The 18,862-nt window shown below is 51.9% G+C and overlaps 1 protein-coding gene across 1 annotated transcript in view; it reads left to right on the top strand.

Annotated features, from left to right (window-relative positions):
- Window positions 1–593: 593 nt before the first annotated feature.
- Window positions 594–18,862, top strand: part of SLC13A4 (solute carrier family 13 member 4) — a 38,830-nt gene continuing 20,561 nt past the window's right edge. The window contains exons 1-4 of the mRNA XM_059171942.1: window positions 594–1,460; window positions 6,393–6,521; window positions 16,404–16,540; window positions 18,507–18,679. Of these exons, the coding sequence (XP_059027925.1) occupies window positions 1,362–1,460; window positions 6,393–6,521; window positions 16,404–16,540; window positions 18,507–18,679 (538 nt within the window). The 5' untranslated portion in view covers window positions 594–1,361. The remainder of the gene's footprint in view (window positions 1,461–6,392; window positions 6,522–16,403; window positions 16,541–18,506; window positions 18,680–18,862) is intronic.

Genomic DNA, 18,862 nt, shown 5'->3' with positions numbered 1-18,862 from the left:
GCTTTCTGCTTGTTTTTTGCTAAAGAACCTCAGAGACGAGCCTTTGAGCACCTACTCCAGTCAAGAAAGACCACTGACATCTGGGCTCCAAGAAAGAGCCTTTTGAAATGAGACAGGCATCTAGACTTTTCCAGAGAGGTAGCTATACTACCCAACCTCCCTCAGAGTCTGTGGTCTTTCTTATAGGCTAACACCCTCTGCTGACCCAGATGCTTCCTATTCACTCAGACTCCGAAGTAAATGATCTTTGTCATTAGGGAAGTCCGAAGGGCTTAATATTGTACGCTCTGGGGAAGAATTTCTCCAGAATTATTATTTCATTTTCTCCCTGCCCGCAAACGCATCTTCCTAAGGACTAGGCTCGTAAGTGCTCTCCCAGGGAAAGGTCTGCGTGCGTGGGATTATGTTCACAATGACGATCATCACCGCAGCCCCTAGGATGTTTGAGAAACAAAAATAAGCTTTGCAAGTTGCCTAGGTTCTGCGGACTCAGCAGGCCCCTGCTGGGACCAATCACCGACCGCCTCTGCAAGAGCTACGGCCCGATCTTTCCGACGTACTGATTGGCTTTGAGGCCTGGGCGGGGCCACTGCCTGGGTCGGCTCCCCGTAGGTGAGGGAAAGTTAAGGTGAGCCTCCAGCAGGATTTTTGTCCGGTGACAGCAAGGAAAGTCTCGGAGAATTTTTTTTTTTTCTTTTTTTCCCTGCTTTGGAGGCCCAGGTTCAAGGCAAATTATAAGTGGGGAACCAATTTGAAGGAAAGAAATTGGAACCGAGTTCAGGTGGCAGGTCCTGGGAGAGAAGACCAGCCCTGTCCGAAGTCTGCACCGGCAGCTGACCAACTTGGGGGCCTGGGTTAAGGGAAGAGGGGTTCGGCCAGCACAGGTGGAAGAGAAACTGATACTGCCCCAAAGAGGCCAACTGATGGAGGGCACCAGTCCATGCGCTCGGTATCTTTAATCGGTTAAAGCCTTTACATGATTTCTTCAAGGCTAACCGGCCGCAGCAGAGCTGTGCCTTTGATTGGCTAGGGGGCTTTCTGCGAGCCCTAGAATGACGTTTCTCTACTACTGAGCAAGGGACGGGGGCCCCCACTATGCCTCGGTTCAGCCTCCTCTCCTGGTCCCTTTCTGCTGGGCGTGAAACGATGCTCACCAATCCCACCTAAAGCAGGAAGCAAGGAGCCCAGCCTTTTTGTGCACACAGGAGCCGTCACTGGCCTCCTTTTCTGCCCCCAAGACAAGAGAGGACTCTTGGAAGCCGAGTAGGGTTTCAGAAGTCTTTCTGGACTGAGCCCAGCGTGGTGAGAGGCGAAGGGCCCCGGCGGCCGGCGGGAGGCGGGAGGGGGCGCCCAGGGCCACCATGGGCCTGCTCAAGGGCCTCCTCGGGGCGCGAAACCTGCTGCTCGTCATCTTCGTGCCGCTCCTGCTGCTGCCCCTGCCCATGCTCCACCCCAGCAGCGTGAGTACCGCGCGTCGTCTCCTGCCCCTGCGGGCCGGCCGTGGGGGGCGAGGGCAGGGGGGCCGAGGGATGGGGTGCGAGGCAGCTCCTCCGTGAGCTTTGCTCCCGGGATCCGGGCATGGACAGGTCTTTCTGGGGGAGGCTCGAACGCTTTCTTCCCCCCACGCTGCCACTTTTGTCCCTCCGCACCTTTCCCAGGGCCCCGACCACATGGCCCCCAGCCAGGGCTGAGGTTGGCGGGGGGGCTGCTGAACCGGCTAAGGGGTGCTACCCCGTCCTCGGGCCGCCGGAGCGGGGGCCACGCACTGTGCCCCTGCGGAGAGGGACACGCTGCTGGGCCGGCATTTGTCCCGGGCTCAACAGGATCACCATGTGACCGGCTCTCTGCGAAGAAGCTGGAGAGCAGGGAGGCCTCCCAGGAAGGACACAGTGGGGTAGGGGGAGTGATGCCAGAGGGAGGGGATGACCCTGCAGGACTGGGGGGGTCTTGGGCGAAGCTGGGGGGTGGCATGGGGGAGGGGGGGGGCACTGGAACTCCTTTGCACCCACCAGGGGCTGTTGTTCTGTTATCCACACTTTGAAATGCAGTCTCCGAAGTCCTTCTGAACTTTACATTGAAGCGGAGCTTGGCATCTTGCCCCAGTCCCATGCCTACGGCCCTTTGATCATGTGTATCCTCTGTGTTTCCTTCTCTATGCCCCTGAAGGAGGCACATTCAAGGACGCGATAAAAAAAGAAATAAGAGCCCCCAACTCTAGACCATGACCCAATTTTTGAGCAGTTTGCATGAGCAGTGGTGCCAAAGCTTTGGGTCTGCCTTTGCCTGCCTTCCTTCCCTCCCTGTCTCCCTCCTCCTCCTCTGCCCCCTCCTCTTCCTCCCCCTCCTCCTCTCCGGGGCTATGCCCCTTGTCCTGCAGGCACTACCCTTAAGACTTTAGGAAAAATAAGCTAAGAGAGGTTAATCATGTTTGTGAGAGGGGAAGAGATTTTTCCAGGCAGCTCCCAGAGTAACTTGGTAACCAACATTGAGTTAGAAACTTAAATAGAGGGGATTAGAATGTCTTAAAAACAAACGGGCCTAAATCTTTACTAGAATAAATACCCCAGAGTGCCGGGAGCCTCAGAGTAACAGCCGCCCTGGGATTAGCAGAGACAGTGATTGCTGCTGACAGTTTTTTTGGGCTCCTGCTAGTCCATGCTCTGCTCTGTCCAAATGGGCTGATTGTTCTTTCTTTCTTTTTTCAAAGTTTGTTGTTGTTTTTTTTCACTCAATATTTGATGCACTTAAGGGAATGTTCACCAGAGACACAGTGCCCTCCTCTCCGTGGTGGTATCAGGCACTCTGTGTCCCCCTAAGTCAGCCCCATTTGGGAGGACCATGACTCTAGGGTGTGGTGTTGCCCGGTTTTCATTCTGGGGACCTGGCTTTGAGCGCCTCAGTCACCAATGACTCGTAAGAAGAATCCACAAGAAGAAACAAAATAAAATAACCAGTTATTGAAGTAGGCAAAAGAATCTATAAATCTGATGGAAGACAGGTGTTATTTTTAAAAGAAGGGGAAAAGTCCTGGCGGGGGGAGAGGAGAGCAAAGGAAAAGCAGGTGAAGCTCTGGTCTGTTTGGATTTGTACATAATCTTTGAAGAGATTTTTACAGCTGGACTTACGGAGACCAAGGGACTCTGTCTCTTCCCCCCTCCCACTATGACAACCTAAAATGCTTCCAGATATCGCCCAATATCCCCTGCCCAATATCCCCTGGACTGCAGGGGGGCCGGGGAGGTGCAAATTCGCCCCCTTTAAGAACAAGTGCCTTTAAGGAAAGTAAACCTAACACTCCCTCAGGGCCTCTCCCATAGCCCTGGGGACAGCTAGATGGAGCCCGGTATGGCCAGTGACCTCAGAGCTGGATGCAGCTCACTTGCCACTTACCCAGGGTGCCCGCCAAAGGTGATTTCTGTTTGTGTCACTGTATCAGCGAGAGCTCTGCTCTTCTTCTACCAGGACATAAAATCACCTTGAGGTGACCAATGCCCACAGTAAGCACAAACCAACACATAGAAGGTCTCTCTACCCATTCTTACTCCCACGTGTCAAACTTTTAGATTCTGATATTGAATCCTCAGGATTCTAAATGGGACCTGGCTGCTCCAGGCTGGAGCTGAGGGAAGGGACCCGGCCCAAGTTCCCAGCCTGCCTTTCTAATGGTTCTTCAAAAGATAAGCCCCAGCTACAACCTAGGAAGCATTAGAAGGACCCTCCCCTTTTTCCTGCCCAGCTCTCTAACACCAGGGGCCCAGACTTGGTCTCCTGTGTTCCAAAAGAGAAGGGCATAGGAGGGGCTTGTCCATAACCAAGACCTGCCTCAGTGTCCCTGGTGGGATAAAGGCTACACCCAAGTCCCAAATGAAATTTCAGAAAGGCCTCATGGTCATGTATGACAGCAAATAAACAGACCTCAAGCCCCTTCTGGTGAAGTTTGAGTGGAACATCACTGAGATGATCGGACAGCCCGGGAAAAGACCAGATGGACACATCAGTTGGTAGCAGAGTCAGGAAACATCCCATATGGGAAATGCCACTTTTGAGCTCCCTCCTTTATTTGTAAACAGAAGCCAAAAAGAACTGATAATACTAAGCTTTAAAGGCACTGCCCGAATAACTCCTCAGCCCCTGCACACCAGCTAACTAGTGGCAGTGATAAGGGGCCGAGGGTGTCCAGAATATTCTCTCCAATAGATAGATAAGAGAAATCCGGTAGCCAGCAGGGGAACCCAGTTCAGTTCAACCAACTTTAATTGAGCCACCTGCCAGACACTGGACGGATGTGGGGCCCCAGGATTCCTGTAATCAAACCTCACAAAGCTTTTGGAGAGGGTATCTAAATACAAGCTTACCCACTGAATTTTGAGAAGGTTCAGAAGGAGCAAAAGGAAGTTTATGTAAATTCCATGGGTGAACGGGGAAGAAACATGGAAAAGGGCCCCTGGAGGTAGACTCTTGGCCATTCTCGTGCTGTAAGGAAAGTCCAGATAAAAATGATGATGGTGGTTTACCCTGTTCTTAAGGGGGCTTGCTGACTTCCTCCAAGCCAACCTATTTTAATTTATAACAGTAATTACAGTCAACAAGTATACCTTAGCTTACCCAAATCCTCCTAATTCAAACTAAGAGGGTACCCAGGAGAAGGTTGATTCTCTGTTTCTCTCCATCTGTCTTCCCTTCCCTTCTCCCTTAACCTTAATCTGTGGCCCTGTAAGGACAAGAAAGACTAAAGGTCCTTAGGAGGGAATAAGGTTCTCAGGGAGGGACAGATAGCCTGTCCCTTTTATCTTCAGCTAGAGTTGAGACCTGCCATTCTGTGTCCCAGGGAAGAGATAGGAGTAAGTAGGCTCAAGGGGGCTAAAGGCTTTGAAATTCTTTATATAGTTTTATTTCTGCAACAAAAGGGAGTATTTCTCTAAATTGCATTATTTTCCAATGGAATCTACCCCCCCCCCTTCCTGATTCTGTTTTCTTATCAGCAACTTCTAAAAGTTTTAACTTCTCTCTGATCTTTCGGCCCCAGAGGACATCTCAGTGGGAGCTACACAGTCAACAATCATTGGGCCCTGTTCCCATTTCTCAAACCCCAAGGCGGTAATCCGTGCATATCAGGAGGGAGCAAGGTCCCATCCAGCCAAGCTGGGTTAATCACTCCTGACGCCCCTCACGGATCCTGGCGACCTTTTGTAACTTTTGTGCAAGAGTTTGAGGACGCTTGTTCTGAACCCAAGGGAGAGATAAACAGAACAAGATTCGTCAGGCTCCTTGATCGCCAGCCCAGCCCCAGGGCAGGTCAGATCGGAGCACAGATGGTTTAGGATGATGTATAAATTGAGGAACCCAGAGTTTGCTTGGACCCTCTGTGCAATGGCCCTCCAAGACCACTGTTAAGGTCCTTGGACAGTCACCCCCCCACCCCTGAGAGTAAGCCAGTGACTTTTCTCAACTCCGTTAATCAGTGCGATACCGAGCGGCCAGCACTACTAGAGGCTGAGGTTAAGGAGGGCTGGTTGTCGAGAACATTGTTGTGCTTTTTTATTTGAAGCACCGCAAGGCTGTACAGCCAGCCACGTGGCGGTGTTGGGGAAAACTGGTAAATTTCCAGGCCTTCCCTTGCAGGTAGATAGCACTTTTGATTCCCTTTACTGGAGGGATGTTTCCATGTGTATCAGGCAGGGGGGGATGAAGTCCCAGAGCGGTGAGAATCAGACACTGGTAGGGACACGGGTTCTCAACCAGGCACAAATATTCCCCCCAGGGACATTTAGCAATGTCTGAAGGCATCTGTGGTTGTCACAATCCGGAGGTACTACTGACATCTAGTGGGTAGAGGCCAGGGATGCTGTTAAACCTCTTCACGCCCAGGACGGCCCCCCACGACGTAGACTTTTCCAGCCCTACAATGGGCCAATCTCAGAGCTCACATGTCAGTCAGTTACACAAATGGATCCCAAATTTCAACCACCCCAAGAACACCTAGCATCCAATCAACTCGATGCCAAAATATTCGGCTGCATGCCCGAGCTGCGCACTCCATCTTTAGAGCCTGTGATCGTGGGTCTGGACACAGTTCATTTCAGTCCCCATCCTGCACAGTTTCAGGCACCGGCAGAGCCGTGATACCCTAAGTCTGGTGGCTCCATTGCCACAGACCACATGCCAGGCGCCGGTCCACCTAGGGAGCAGCCATTACAGCACACACCCAAGTGTGGGCCCCGCCACGGATCCCCACATGGCCCTGCCAAGGCCAGCTTTGCACCTCCCAGGGCTGTGTCCTGGGGCCCGTGTTCGAGTCTGGATGCCTATTGCCTCCACCCCGGGGTCCCATTTGGATTCTCCATGGCAGTGGTTCTCCCTGTGACTAACCGCCTACTTTCTTTCCCTTCCAGGAGGCTTCGTGTGCTTACGTGTTGATCGTGACCGCTGTGTACTGGGTGTCTGAGGCCGTGCCTCTCGGAGCTGCAGCGCTGGTGCCTGCCTTCCTGTACCCGTTCTTCGGAGTCCTCCGGTCCAGCGAGGTTAGAACATTGATGGCCCAGCTCCCTGCTCAGGGCCCCCCTGGGCCACTGAAAGAGGGCTCGAGGTGAAGGGAGAATCCCAAAGCACTTGAGAACAGGGCTTTCTTCACCCTCTGGAAAAACCTCTTAGCACTAAGCCTTTGCAGCTGCCATTCCAGGCCCTGAGTTCCTCCCCCATGACCCTCATTTCCCTCAAACTGCCTCTTTCAGGAAGCCTTACTTGACTGATCACATCCAATTGCTTCTTCAGTCTGAAACCCTCTAGGAACTGGAGGGTTAGCACCTATAAGCAACCTGCTGTTGACTTTTCTCAGTCTTTTGTATCCACTTACACTATAAGGCAGGAATCAAAGGTAGAAATTGGGTTTCCCAGGTCTTTGGAATCTCATAAACCTCAGCCCCTATACAGTAAGTGCTCAATAAATGTGTGTTGACAGAGAGACTCATGATGTTTTCCTGAGTCCTGACAATGTTTTCATCGACTTCCCGTAAAAAAAGAAAAAAAAAATTCTATTCCTTCTTCCCCAACTCAAGATTACTGCATATTCTTTCCTTGACCTCTGTCTACCTAGAACCTGCCCTCTCTGTCCACTCTCTCTCTCTCTCTCTACGGCATCCTTAAAAACTCATCCAGAAATTGTCAATATCGAGCCCAGGTTGTGGTCAGATTTCAGGGCATACACTTAACACCCAGCACAAGTGGGAAAGAAGAAAAACACAACCAAAACCCAGAAGCAAGATGAAAGATGGTCCCCATCCATTACTACCTGGTTCTGTTTAGACCCTTGTCACAGCACCTGGTCTCTGCTTAGGGCTTCTGATAAAGATTGAATGGTAGCAACAAAGGACAGAGGCAAAGAAGGATGAAAGGGAACCAATGTTTGCAGGCCTACGAGCAACCGGGCACCAGAGTGGAAGTACTATATTACTTAATGTAATACCCCTGAGATCTCTGCAAGGTGGAGATCCATTCTGCGGATGAGTGAAGAGACTCAGAGAGTTAAGAATCACACTCAAAATCACAAGGTAGGAAGTAGCAGAACTGGATTCAAACTCATATCCATTCGATTTCAAAGTATATTCTTGCTTGCTGTTCTACCAGACAGACTCAACTGACCAATCTGATTGTTAGTTTGTGTCTGGGGTATTTGGGTTTTTGGTCTTCACTGAGTTTTTTGTTGCTATCGTTTTTTTCTGTATTGTTCTTGTTTGGGGTGGAAGAGTTGGTGGCGATGGGGGGCTGTAGTAGTCAAAAAGGATGGGAGCCCCCCAACCATCAGCAGTGCTTTTATTCCCGGAAATGGGTACAACACCAATATCCTGGAGGGCCACAGAAAAGCTAGCCTGTGACCTGCATCACCCGGCAGTTGCTCCAAAGTGTCCCCTTCCTTTGTGGAAACAAGAATAGGTAGTTTGGTCTGTGGGCCTGCCTAAAAGAACCACCAACCTTAAACACGACTGTTCTTAAGAAGAGCATTTAAACGTATTCTACAGATTTCTCTTTAAAAGTGAGACACCAGAAGCTCATGAATCAGGGGGTGAAAACAGAGGGCAGAGAAAAAAATGACATTATAGAAAGAATTGAATCTTAACTAACATTTAACGTGAGCTAACTACTAATTAAAAGATTTCTATCTTGTATTTCACAATGGGCAGCCCCAAAGCCAACAGCATGACAGCCTTGAAGTAGATGACGTCCCTCTTTCTCCAAGGGCTGCCTGCAGCAGGAGTCGTCCAGAGGGGTGGCCCACTCAGTGCCTCTGCACAGTAGAGATGTTGCTAGGCAATGGTTCATCCAAGGGCCCGCCCCTCTGCACAGCCAGGAAGGCCTGACCTAGAAGGCATCTATTGAGTCAGTGGTTTGTGGGCATAACATGACTTTGTGAGGAGAAAAGGAAGACTGTCCGGTGAAAGGCTAGGCAAGTTCTGGAAAGTTCTGGAGGAGCTAGAGGGCAAATCTTGTCATTTGAGGTGAAAATTCCTACCCCATCTGAAAAAGTAGTGGTGGCTGGCAATGATAATTAACAGTTGGTCTATAGGAAGCACATTTAGCCAAAGGTAGTCTGTTTAGTTAGCTTTTTAAACTCAGAGTAGAGGAAAATGCCAGTAAGTAGAGGACAGGGCTTATGACCCTTCGTGAGCCACTCAACTTTGCAGATGGAGACCTTGTCCACCACCAGCAGCCACACCCCCACATCAGCATGTGCAGGGCTCCCCGGGAAAAGGCAGTCAGATCATCTACTTGTCACTCCCCAAACCCACATTGTGCTTGCCTCATCTTGCTTTGACTCAAAGTTCTCTCCACTTTCCTCCACTGTTAAAATCCTGCCCAGTTACCCTCTACAGTGAAGCCTTTCCAAAGACCTCAGCTAAAAGTGTTGCTCCCTTCCCTTGGAGCCGATCTGATGTCCTTAGCCTTGAAGGGGTACATCAGACACACTTGACAGCAACTTTCCGCGGACATGTCACCTCACCACAAAGATTTGCAGCCCCTGGGATTTGTGGCATCTGTGGACTAGATCCTTGTGCTGGCCTTCAGTGAAGGGTTTTTGGTTGCAGGGTTTCCAGACGGTGTGCAATAGTGTGCTTTCCACCTGAAGGAAGGCCTGTGGGTAGGATCAGTGTGAATCTAGAACCGTGGCTTTTTTTTTTAAAGATTTTTTTTTTTAATTTATTTGACAGACAGAGATCATGAGTAGGCAGAGAAGCAGGCAGAGAGAGAGGAGGAAGTAGACTCCCCACTGAGCAGAGAGCCCGATGCAATGCGGAGCTCAATCCTAGGACCCTGGGATCATGACCTGAGCCGAAGGCAGAGGCTTTAACCCCCTGAGCCACCCAGGTGCCCCTAGAACCGTGGCTTTTGTCCCTCATGTTATTCATTCAACATTCAGAAAAATATTTCCTGAGTTCTGTATCTACCAGGCACCATTTGGGACATTACAGGACCCTGACTGTGGCAAAAATGAAACACGGAATTTCTGCCCTCTCGAGTCTCACAGCTGATGTATGCATACAAATGGTTCATTTTTATGGTGATGACTTGATAGTCAGCAGGGGTTAAGAGTTTGTTGTGTGCAAAGCTTAGACTTCCTTCTTTCTGCCTTGCTAAAAAGTGATACAAAATGATAGACTCCTGACCTTGAGAGTTTCTCCTCTAAAAAAGAGAAGGCACAAGCCAAATGGGAAAACACAGAAGACCCATGCGGTAATGCCTCGTTTTCTGGCCCTGTGGAGGATTCACCCAATTCCCCAAGAGGGAATGTTCTAGATAAATGAAATACACCCCACCTGCCAAACTTTATTTTGACCACTTTTTGATCGACGTCTTTCTAGGAGGCTTTATAATTTTCCCCGGCCTTTTAAACAGAAGTTGTTGAAAACAAATTAACTTTTTCTCCGGAAACTTCACAATTTCCAGGGGGAAAAAATTTCTCAATCTAAAGAGCCAGTGTGGACTGGATGATGGCACAGTCGAGTGACTCGAGTGCTGGCTGACCAGCTGAACCTTAAGAATCTCGAGTAACGTATTGGCAGTAGACTAGAGGGAGAGCCCAGGTGGAAATACGAGAGGTACGTTATCAGATCTGCAGATGACCCGAAGCTGGATGGGCCAACTGATTAATGAGGACAGAAACAAGGCTGACAGGATGAGACAATGGCCTGGGAGTGACAGAATGACATTTCATAGGGATAAATGTTCACAGTGTGTGTGGAAAATACCTTGGCTCTTAGCTGAGTCCAGAGGCAGCATGAATCATCTATCAGCCCAGCGTAGCTGCCAAAATCTGGAGCACGTACCATATGCCAAGCACTCTGGGAGGTTCTTGACGTGCTCCGTGTCACTTAACTCCCTGTAACGAGGTTCTCAGCTCTGTCTTTACGGACAAGTTCAGAAATGGAAGTTCAGAGAAGTCACGATTGGACCCAGGAGTGTGTGCCCCCAGAACGTGTGCTCTTAACCACTGGCCAATAGGTACTGAAGTCTGCTGAGTTAATAAACGTCTGTGCCCAGAGCGTCAGATTCTAGATCAGGAGGTCGTGCGGTGGTGGGTCGCTGAGATGTCCCCCATCTAGAATGTGAGTCACCCGAGGAAAGATGAGAAGACTCAAGAGGGACGTGATTTCTGGCTTCTGCATCTCAGCACACAAGGCTCAGAGGCTCAAACCAGAACCAGAGTCCACGCACGGTAAGAGAGACCCACTCCATGTGTGGGAAGATGCCGGACTGGGCAGCCAGGTGGGGTCTGAGTATTCCTGGTCCTGCGAAGGCAAGCCAGGTGACCAAGTCAGGGACATTCGAGGTAGATTTTGTGCCTTGGGAGAGGGGACGGACTCAAAGGGCTCTTTGACTTTGGGATTCCATGGTCTTCGGGTTGGCATCCTGCCGCTATTTCCGCCTGTGGGCGTACAGAGCTAAGGCCAGGAGTTTAGGTTTGTTCTTTATTTTACCTCTGTTGTGACCCTCACGACTATCATTGTATCTGCCTCAGGAATCATCTATGCCTTTCTAAGGTGCTGCCACAGCCGGGGACAATCAAATTAGCTAAGATTTACTGTTTCTAGGAGGCCGGGAGCGAGAGCACTCTCTGGGGCAGGAAGAGGCATGGTTGGAATGCTGCGGCTCCGGAGGAGTCTCCAGGGTGTCCAGGGGCAGGAACGACTTCCAGTAGAGATGACATCTGCTTTCTATCTCTCCCCTGCCCAACAGACACCCACACAGGTGTGCACACACAAACACACCCCCTCTGCTGTATCCACGGCCCTGTGCTGCCGGCCCCTGGCAAGTGTCCGTGGCATTCCAGCCCCCGCCAGGAGAGGAGAGGGAGCAGGGCGGCTCCAGCTGCGATAACAGAACAGCCTCAGCAGCCCCATGACACCGGAGTTCAATGTCACAAATCTGCTTCCCTGTCGGTTCCTGATCCTTCTGACCTGCCAGGTTGCCGACCAGCCCCCAGACCCTGACTTTCTCTGTCTGTTTAGACCTGGGCACACTCCACGTACCACTCTCTGCTCTGCCTTTCTGGTCTCTGCTCACCACGGGGGCTGACCCCCTCCATACAGGCCCACGAGGAGGGAGGCTGAGCCTCGGGGCCCGGCCCCCTGCCTGAACCCCAGCCATCCCTCACCCACAGCCAGCCAGATGCAGCCCAGAGCTGAGCTCCTGTGGGGCCTGGAACCGGGAATCTCCAGACACTGCGGCCTCCTCAGGCCAACTTAATGCTTCTGGGCCAAGAGCTACTCCCTACATAGGAGCCAGCCCCTTTACCAGTGGACTCAGAGCCCAGCCCCCTGCCTCAGTTTCCTCCATTGGAGGTGGTCCATGAGGTCCCAGAGAAGAAACTGGGGATGCTTTACGAGTTAGCTAAACAGACTTCCGGCCCGGGTCAGCGCTCATCAGAGTCTCCCTGCTTTAAGCTTCTCTAGGGCAAGGTTTGCAAAGAATGTTTTTTTAGCAACAAAACCTTCGCTTTAAACCACATCTTGGGAGACTCAATACATAAAACAGATGGAAGAGGAACTCCTGCTCAAATTGGGCAAGGAGGCCCAGGGCCCCGGCTGCAGAGGCCCTTCCCACGGGCTTCCTGACATTTCAGACACAGTGAGTGTGGTTGGCAAACCTCTGGCCTTGGGGAGTGCAATCAGGTGCTCAGGAGCGTGTTGGAGCCCGCAGAGGCTTATCCAGCAGGAACAGCATTCCTTTCCCCAGGGAAAGTCCCGGAGTCAGGTGCGCTGGATTTGGCCACCTTGCCGCGGCACTGGCTGGAATGCTGTTCCCTGGGCTCCAGCTCGGGCTAGGGGCTTAGCTCCGTGCTGAGGGAGAGCCACCCCCATCACCCACTCCTGGGGTCTAGAGGATTTTCCTGCAAAATTGTTTGGATGTCCAGAAGAGCCTCAAAGTAAGTCCGTTGCCAGAGGCCACCCCTGGTCTCCTGAGAGCTTGCCATATTCCCACCATTCCTAGAGGCGCCCACAGCTGACCTGCAGAGCGTCTGCATTTCTGGGGTCCCTCCCCCAAGAGCTGCCAGATGGCCACGTCAGAGCACGGTGAGATCCACCCCACCTCCTGCGGTCTCTGGCTGCTGCCACCAGGAGCAAGTAGAGTGGCAGTGTGGAAAGGGTTGGGGGTCCAAGCTGGGAGTAGGGTAAACCTGAGTTTGAATCCAGTTTTGTCACTAACCAGTCTTGAACAAGTTGTAATCTGTACAAACTGCCCTTTACTCTTTACTCGCCTGAAAAGGGAGGATCTAGAAAACAGCCACCTTTCAGGGAGCTAAGCGTTCTCCCCATGCGCAAGCGCCTTCCAGAGGAGGGGGAGGGAGGATGGGCTGGCCCTCAGGCCTCCTCCATCGGGGTGGCCCCAGGGAGGCCAACTCACATTCCTCCTGAGCTAAGCCTGCTGTCCGGAGTGCCCTTCTCCAAAGTCTAGGAACAGAGCCACAACCTTTACAAAAATTGTTCTAAACATTTAAAACCTAACCTGTCTAGAGATCAACCAATAACTCCACCTTCAAAGAAAATAGTGTTTTAAAAGCTCATCACTAATGGATGTCGCCTGTGATTCACTCACTTTGAGCTAGTTAGTGAAGGACCCCATGAGCCGGCCCTTCTGTCCTTGGGCCTCTGCCTCCAGCCCGGCTCCCACTTCGCTGAGAAAACTTGGGGGAATCTTTTGATTTTCAGGCCCCACCTTGCTCCTTATTTCATTTCTTTCTCTTCTTCCCTCCTTCGGTTGTGCTGACCTCCCTGGCATCGCCCTCAATCTCATCTTGAAGCTTTTTATCCTTTTTCCACTTCTTTAATAACATGGACATTTATTGAGCACTTCCTGTATGCCAGGCACCATTCTAAGACCCTGCCTCCATTATCTGACTCGAGGCCACACGGTGACGGATTAAACGAACTGTGTATCTTGACTCTCGCCACGGAAGACATTGGAATGACGGGGCCACGGGGTTCCATGGGTTGCCCAAGAGCCTCCAGCTCCTCTGCGGGGAAGCCACCCTTCAAACCCAGCTCATCAGAACTCCAGAGCCCACGGTGTTGCTCCTCTCTGCCCCGCCTTTCCAGGCGGCCTCCCTGAGCACATCTCTTCTAAAACACTGTCCAGGAACACCTCTACTCTCCAAGCTCAGGGCTCGGGCAAACAGAGAAAAACCACAGAGCAGAAAAGCAGAAAAGGCAAGAATAAAACCACTACTGCAAACATTACAGACACCATGGACTCTGCTCCCAAAAGGAGCGCGCGTTTGGAGATCCTGTTCCTCTTGGCACACAATTCTAACGAGCTTTGTTATCTAGTTTCCCAACTCAGAGAATATCAGTTTTGGAAATTAGGTAGTGGGGAAAGGAATGCCCACAGCAAGCAGGAGTAAGCAACGCAGGTTGGAAAACGATGAAAATAACCCTCAAGAATCCTGGAACCCATGTGTTCCCTGAGGGGTTCTGAATAACCAAGGTTTTATTGTAAAACCAACCAAACAAAAAAACCCACTGGGCTGCACAACTAACAAACACCACTATCGGATAGAATTTTGATTTGTGAAGGTGGAAAGGCAGCTTCGTGGCTGGGTCCACTCTGTGTGCTAATGGCCACAGAGCAGGTCAGCCTTTGCGTGGAACACCGAGGGACGGAAAGAGCTGCCAAAAAATCCTGGTCGCCCGCCCCACAGGCTAGCTGATTTGCATCTGTCATTTACTCTTGACAACAGCTTTACAAAAGGTAGAGACGCACATGATCTTAGATGCCTAAATGAAGCCCAGAGAGGTTGACTAACTTGCCTGGGGTCACACAGCTGAGTCCTGGCTGACTCGAGAGTCCTCATTCTTGCCTACTTGGCTGTGCTGCCTCTTAAGCACAGACTACAGCCAGGCTGCGTGGCCCAAGCACATGACACCCATCACGGGGCGGCAGGACGGCACGCAAATAGACCTAAGCCCACCAAACACCAAGTATGAAAACAGCCCAGAGCCCGTGTCCCAGCTATTTAGGGCCAGAGTCAGGACTGTGATCATGAATGAAGACAGCAATGTGTGCCTACGCATGCTCTCACGGAGACCAAGAAGACTCCCCTAGAGTTGAATTAGACGCACGGCTTCCGGTTGGCCCACCCAGATGTGTTGTGTAGTAGCTTTGGATTCAGACACACCTGGATTGATATCCCACCCCTGCCCCGCCTCTTGCGCTCTGATCTTGGAAGATTTCCTTAACCCCTCTGAGTCAGCTTCGTCACTTGCGAAGTGAGGTACTAACAGCGCCTGCCTCCTAGACTGTTGATGAGAAAGTGAATGTGAAATGGAAATCTCCTGGCAACGAGAGGGCCCTCTCAGCAGGGAGGTTCCTTTCTCCTTCCCCCTGAAAGGAATCCTGAGAAAGTGACCTCGCCTGTCCTGTAGGCTCTGGGCTCCTAAAAGGCCCTCACAAACTGGTATTCTACTATGATATGTGCCAAAGAGGCAGAAAAGGAAAATGTTGCCAGCCAGTACCCTGGGAAAGTAACCACAATAGCACTGACCTTTTGGAAGGCCTTGCAGGGGCCTCAAGTCGCAGGGCCAGGGGAGGAACCTGTACTGAGTCTTGTGTCTTCTGTGGGTTTCCCTCCTGGGGAGACAGAGGAAAAGCGAACACCAATTCCGCCCCCAGAGCTGCCTCCTAGACCTCTAGGAAAGTTAGGGTGCAGTGAGAAAGGTCCTAGATACCAGCCTTCCCCACCCCCTCCCCTGCATCCCTCTCTCAACTCCTCCCCTGCACCCCTTCCCAGTCCCCAGCCTAAGCCTCGGGCATCCCGCGGTGCCTCCACGACCCACTAGGGGGCAGCAACTTCACCCATGCCCACGCAGCCCAGAGGCCTATCCGCCCCTCCCAGAGGGGACTCTGCCCTAGAGTCACCAGCCCAGCAGCACATCTCTCCCCTCGGGAAACATTAGTGACAGTGCCAACTGGCGATTGGGTTTGGGGACAAGAACTAGATTAAGCAGAAGCAGGGGGTTGCCTTCCCCCTCTGTGACCCCCAACAAGTCCCCCACCTCTGCCCAACCCCCATCCAGGGTCAACAACTTCCATCTTTATTAACAGATTCTTCTGGAATTAAGCACCATATAGTATTCTTATTTAATATTCTATTTTTTTAAGAGTTTATTTTTAATCTTTATACCCAACCTGGGGCCGGAACTCACAATCCCAAGATCAAGAGTCGCATGCTATCCCTAGTGAGCCAGCCAGGCGCCCTTCTTATTTTATATTCTTTTTATTTATTTATTTGAGAGAGATGAGAGAGAGCATGAAAGGGGAGAAGCAGACTCCTTGCAGAGCTGGGAGCCTGATGAGGGTCTCGATCCAAGGACTCCAGGATCATGACCTGAGCCGAAGGCAGGGGCCCAGGCGCCCCTCTTATTTGATATTATGTTAATTCTTGAGTTATCACTTGTAGACATTATCAGTTGATTTCCAACGACAGCCGATGAGGATTTTATCCTCCTAGCACCCTCTCCTTCTGCCTCCGGCTTCCCGGTATAGGTACCCCCACGGTTTTGGTTAATTCAGTCATCAAAGTTTAACAGTATGATTATACAGATTTTGTTTCTTTCCAACACCACATATTTTACTATATTTACATTTCCTGCCATTTTCATTTCTCCTGCAATGAGAAATGTCCTTGTTTTCCCCCCTTTAAAGAGGGTTTATATTATATACGTCAAACAGACATAATGTCAAGCGGTCGGCGACGCCAACAGCCCTCACCTCCGTCCGTGCCTCCTGCTTGCGGGGTCTCTAGGGGAGCATCCTGAGTTGGGCTGGGCGCATGCGCCGGGCTGGGCGCATGCGCCGGGCCGGACACATGCGCTGGGCCGGGCGGGAGGGGCCGACGCGCTGCCTTCCCGCAGGTGGCCGCGGAGTACTTCAAGAACACCACGCTGCTGCTGGTGGGCGTCATCTGCGTGGCGGCTGCCGTGGAGAAGTGGAACCTGCACAAGCGCATTGCTCTGCGAATGGTCATGATGGCCGGAGCCAAGCCGGGCATGTAAGTAGCCTTTGGGGTACCCAAGCACTCTGCGGCCCCCAGCTGCCAGGGGGCCACCTGGACAGGGCTCCTGGGTCCCCGGGTGACTCCGGGTCCGGGTGTTTTACTACTAATGGGGATGGAATGACGTCAGGGCTGCTGGGCCGTCGATCATGGAAGAGAGATGTGCGGGTGACGTTGGTGTCATTTATTACCACAGTCTCAATAATTTATCCGGGCCACGTAGACTTCACAGGCAGCAGGTTACAAAATCCAAGGGGCCCATTGGGTAAAAGGAGATGGACCAATGCAAGTTGTTTCTCAACCTTTTTTCCGGTGTTAACAGGGAACGGGCTGGACAAGGAAATGGTGTCTTCTCCTCTGTCTTCTCCTCGGCTCTGTCTTCTCCTCTCCTTAAGGAGAGGTGGAGGTTTCCTCCCATCCATCCTGAGTTTTTGTTGTCACTGGCTCAGACCACAGCTCAGACATGTTGGCTCTGACCAGGCATCTGAGATGCCCTGCAGGCCCCCAGCCCTGTCCTCTTCTTTGTCTGCTGTTGGCAACACTGGAGGGAAACACTCCCAACCCTGGGGAATGTGTGGCAAAGTCGGGATTGACAGTTCTGTGTTGACAGTTCTGCTGCGTGGAACAACCCTACCCTTCTCTTTCCTTCAGCATCTGGGTCCCACCTCCTATTTACAGCTTTCTTGGGACATTTTCTGTAAGCGGCCCTGACTCCTTTGGGAGTCTGATGGGGTATAAATGAACAACATGGTACCAGTTTCCAACATGAGTCCTCTGGATGAATACAGGTTAAGCCTCAAAGGAGGTTCCTGTTTTGCACTTAACCACAGCTTAATTTGGTGTCACTTGCCCTGTCACTTAGTAATCATCTTGGACTCCACACTCAACCTCCCAGACACACAACGGCATCTGCAGTTGTGCTGGGGACTCCGCAGCTCTTTGAAACCACTGTGTACTCACACTCAAACTCAAGAAAGCTGATCCCACTGCATTTCCATGCTTCTTCACTAAACTCCTCCCCATGTCTGTTTCCACACCTGCCCCCCCACCATGGGGCAGGCAAACTCCTGTTGCGCTCAGCCTAAACAGAAACAGCACCATTTGGCCTGCCTGACGTAATCCACACAAAAGGTGCTCCCACATTGCACCATGCCAGGGATCCCACCTCAAGTAAGAAACATGGGGAGTCTCTATGCAGGCTGGTCTCACGGAAGTCAGAACCATGTCTATACCAGCAACACACTGTGTTTCCAAAGCCAAAGTGAAATAACTTGACGGTTATTTTTTGTTAATGTTTTCCAAGGGTTGACTCTTCAAGATACCGGCTGAAGAGATTCATGCAGTGACATGGGACCCTTGTGTGGCTTGGGGCAGGGCAGGGGCGGGGGTGGGCGCTAGCCTTTCAGCAAGTGGGCAGCGGGCAAGTGATGGACAGAACTGTGACCTCCATATGTTAGTCTCTGTTTGGTCACTAGTAACTAGAGTGATGAGGCTGCAGAGAAGGGACTGTCATGGGCCCTGAAGAACTGTTGGCTGGAGGGCAAAAAAAAAAAGAATTCCTTTATGCACCCAAAGCACACCTCATTACCAAGCCAACATCTGCAGAGCCGAGCCATCAGTAAGTCCCAGACTGAGTGACCCTACAACCAAAGCTAGTCTTTGCTTAAGGAAGGGCTTCCTGCTGGCTGAGGCCATTAGCCCAAGAGGTGTGATTTATTCATTCAACAAACACGAAGGTAATGTTTACTCCATGCCAAGCCCTGGGAGTACAAAGCCGAAAGCTTGACTTAAAACCCTGACCTTCTGGCTCCACGGCAGCGCCTCCTGACCGCGCCGCCCCTTCTCAAGGCCAGCTCCATCGGGTTTGTAGGAGGCCCCAGAGGATCCCCGTGAGAGAAGCGGGGGGCCACCCTGGGTCGGCAGCCCCCCTGTGACCCGGCGCCCTGACTGCCCCGCCTTGCAGGCTGCTGCTCTGCTTCATGTGCTGCACCACGCTGCTGTCCATGTGGCTCTCCAACACGTCCACCACCGCCATGGTGATGCCCATCGTGGAGGCCGTGCTGCAGGAGCTGGTCAGTGCCGAGGAGGAGCAGCTCGTGGCTGGCAGCTCCAGCACCGAAGAGGCCGAGCCCATCAGTACAGTTTGCTGGAGTTCACCTCCCCTTTGCCCCGGGGCCCCCCCTCCCCGGGACACCGCCGGGCTCAGTGCTGCCCCCAGGATCCTCACCCGTGCCCTGCCCCTCCCCCCCATCCCAGGCCAGCCCTTGGACCCTGAAGCTCCCTCCTGACCCTGCGTTCCTGGCTCTTCCTTCCTCCCCT

Source organism: Mustela lutreola, chromosome 4, assembly GCF_030435805.1.
Source record: "Mustela lutreola isolate mMusLut2 chromosome 4, mMusLut2.pri, whole genome shotgun sequence".
Classification (NCBI taxonomy): Eukaryota; Metazoa; Chordata; class Mammalia; order Carnivora; family Mustelidae; genus Mustela; species Mustela lutreola.
The sequence above is the reverse complement of the archived record's forward strand: the minus strand, read 5'-3'. Positions and strand labels throughout refer to the sequence as shown.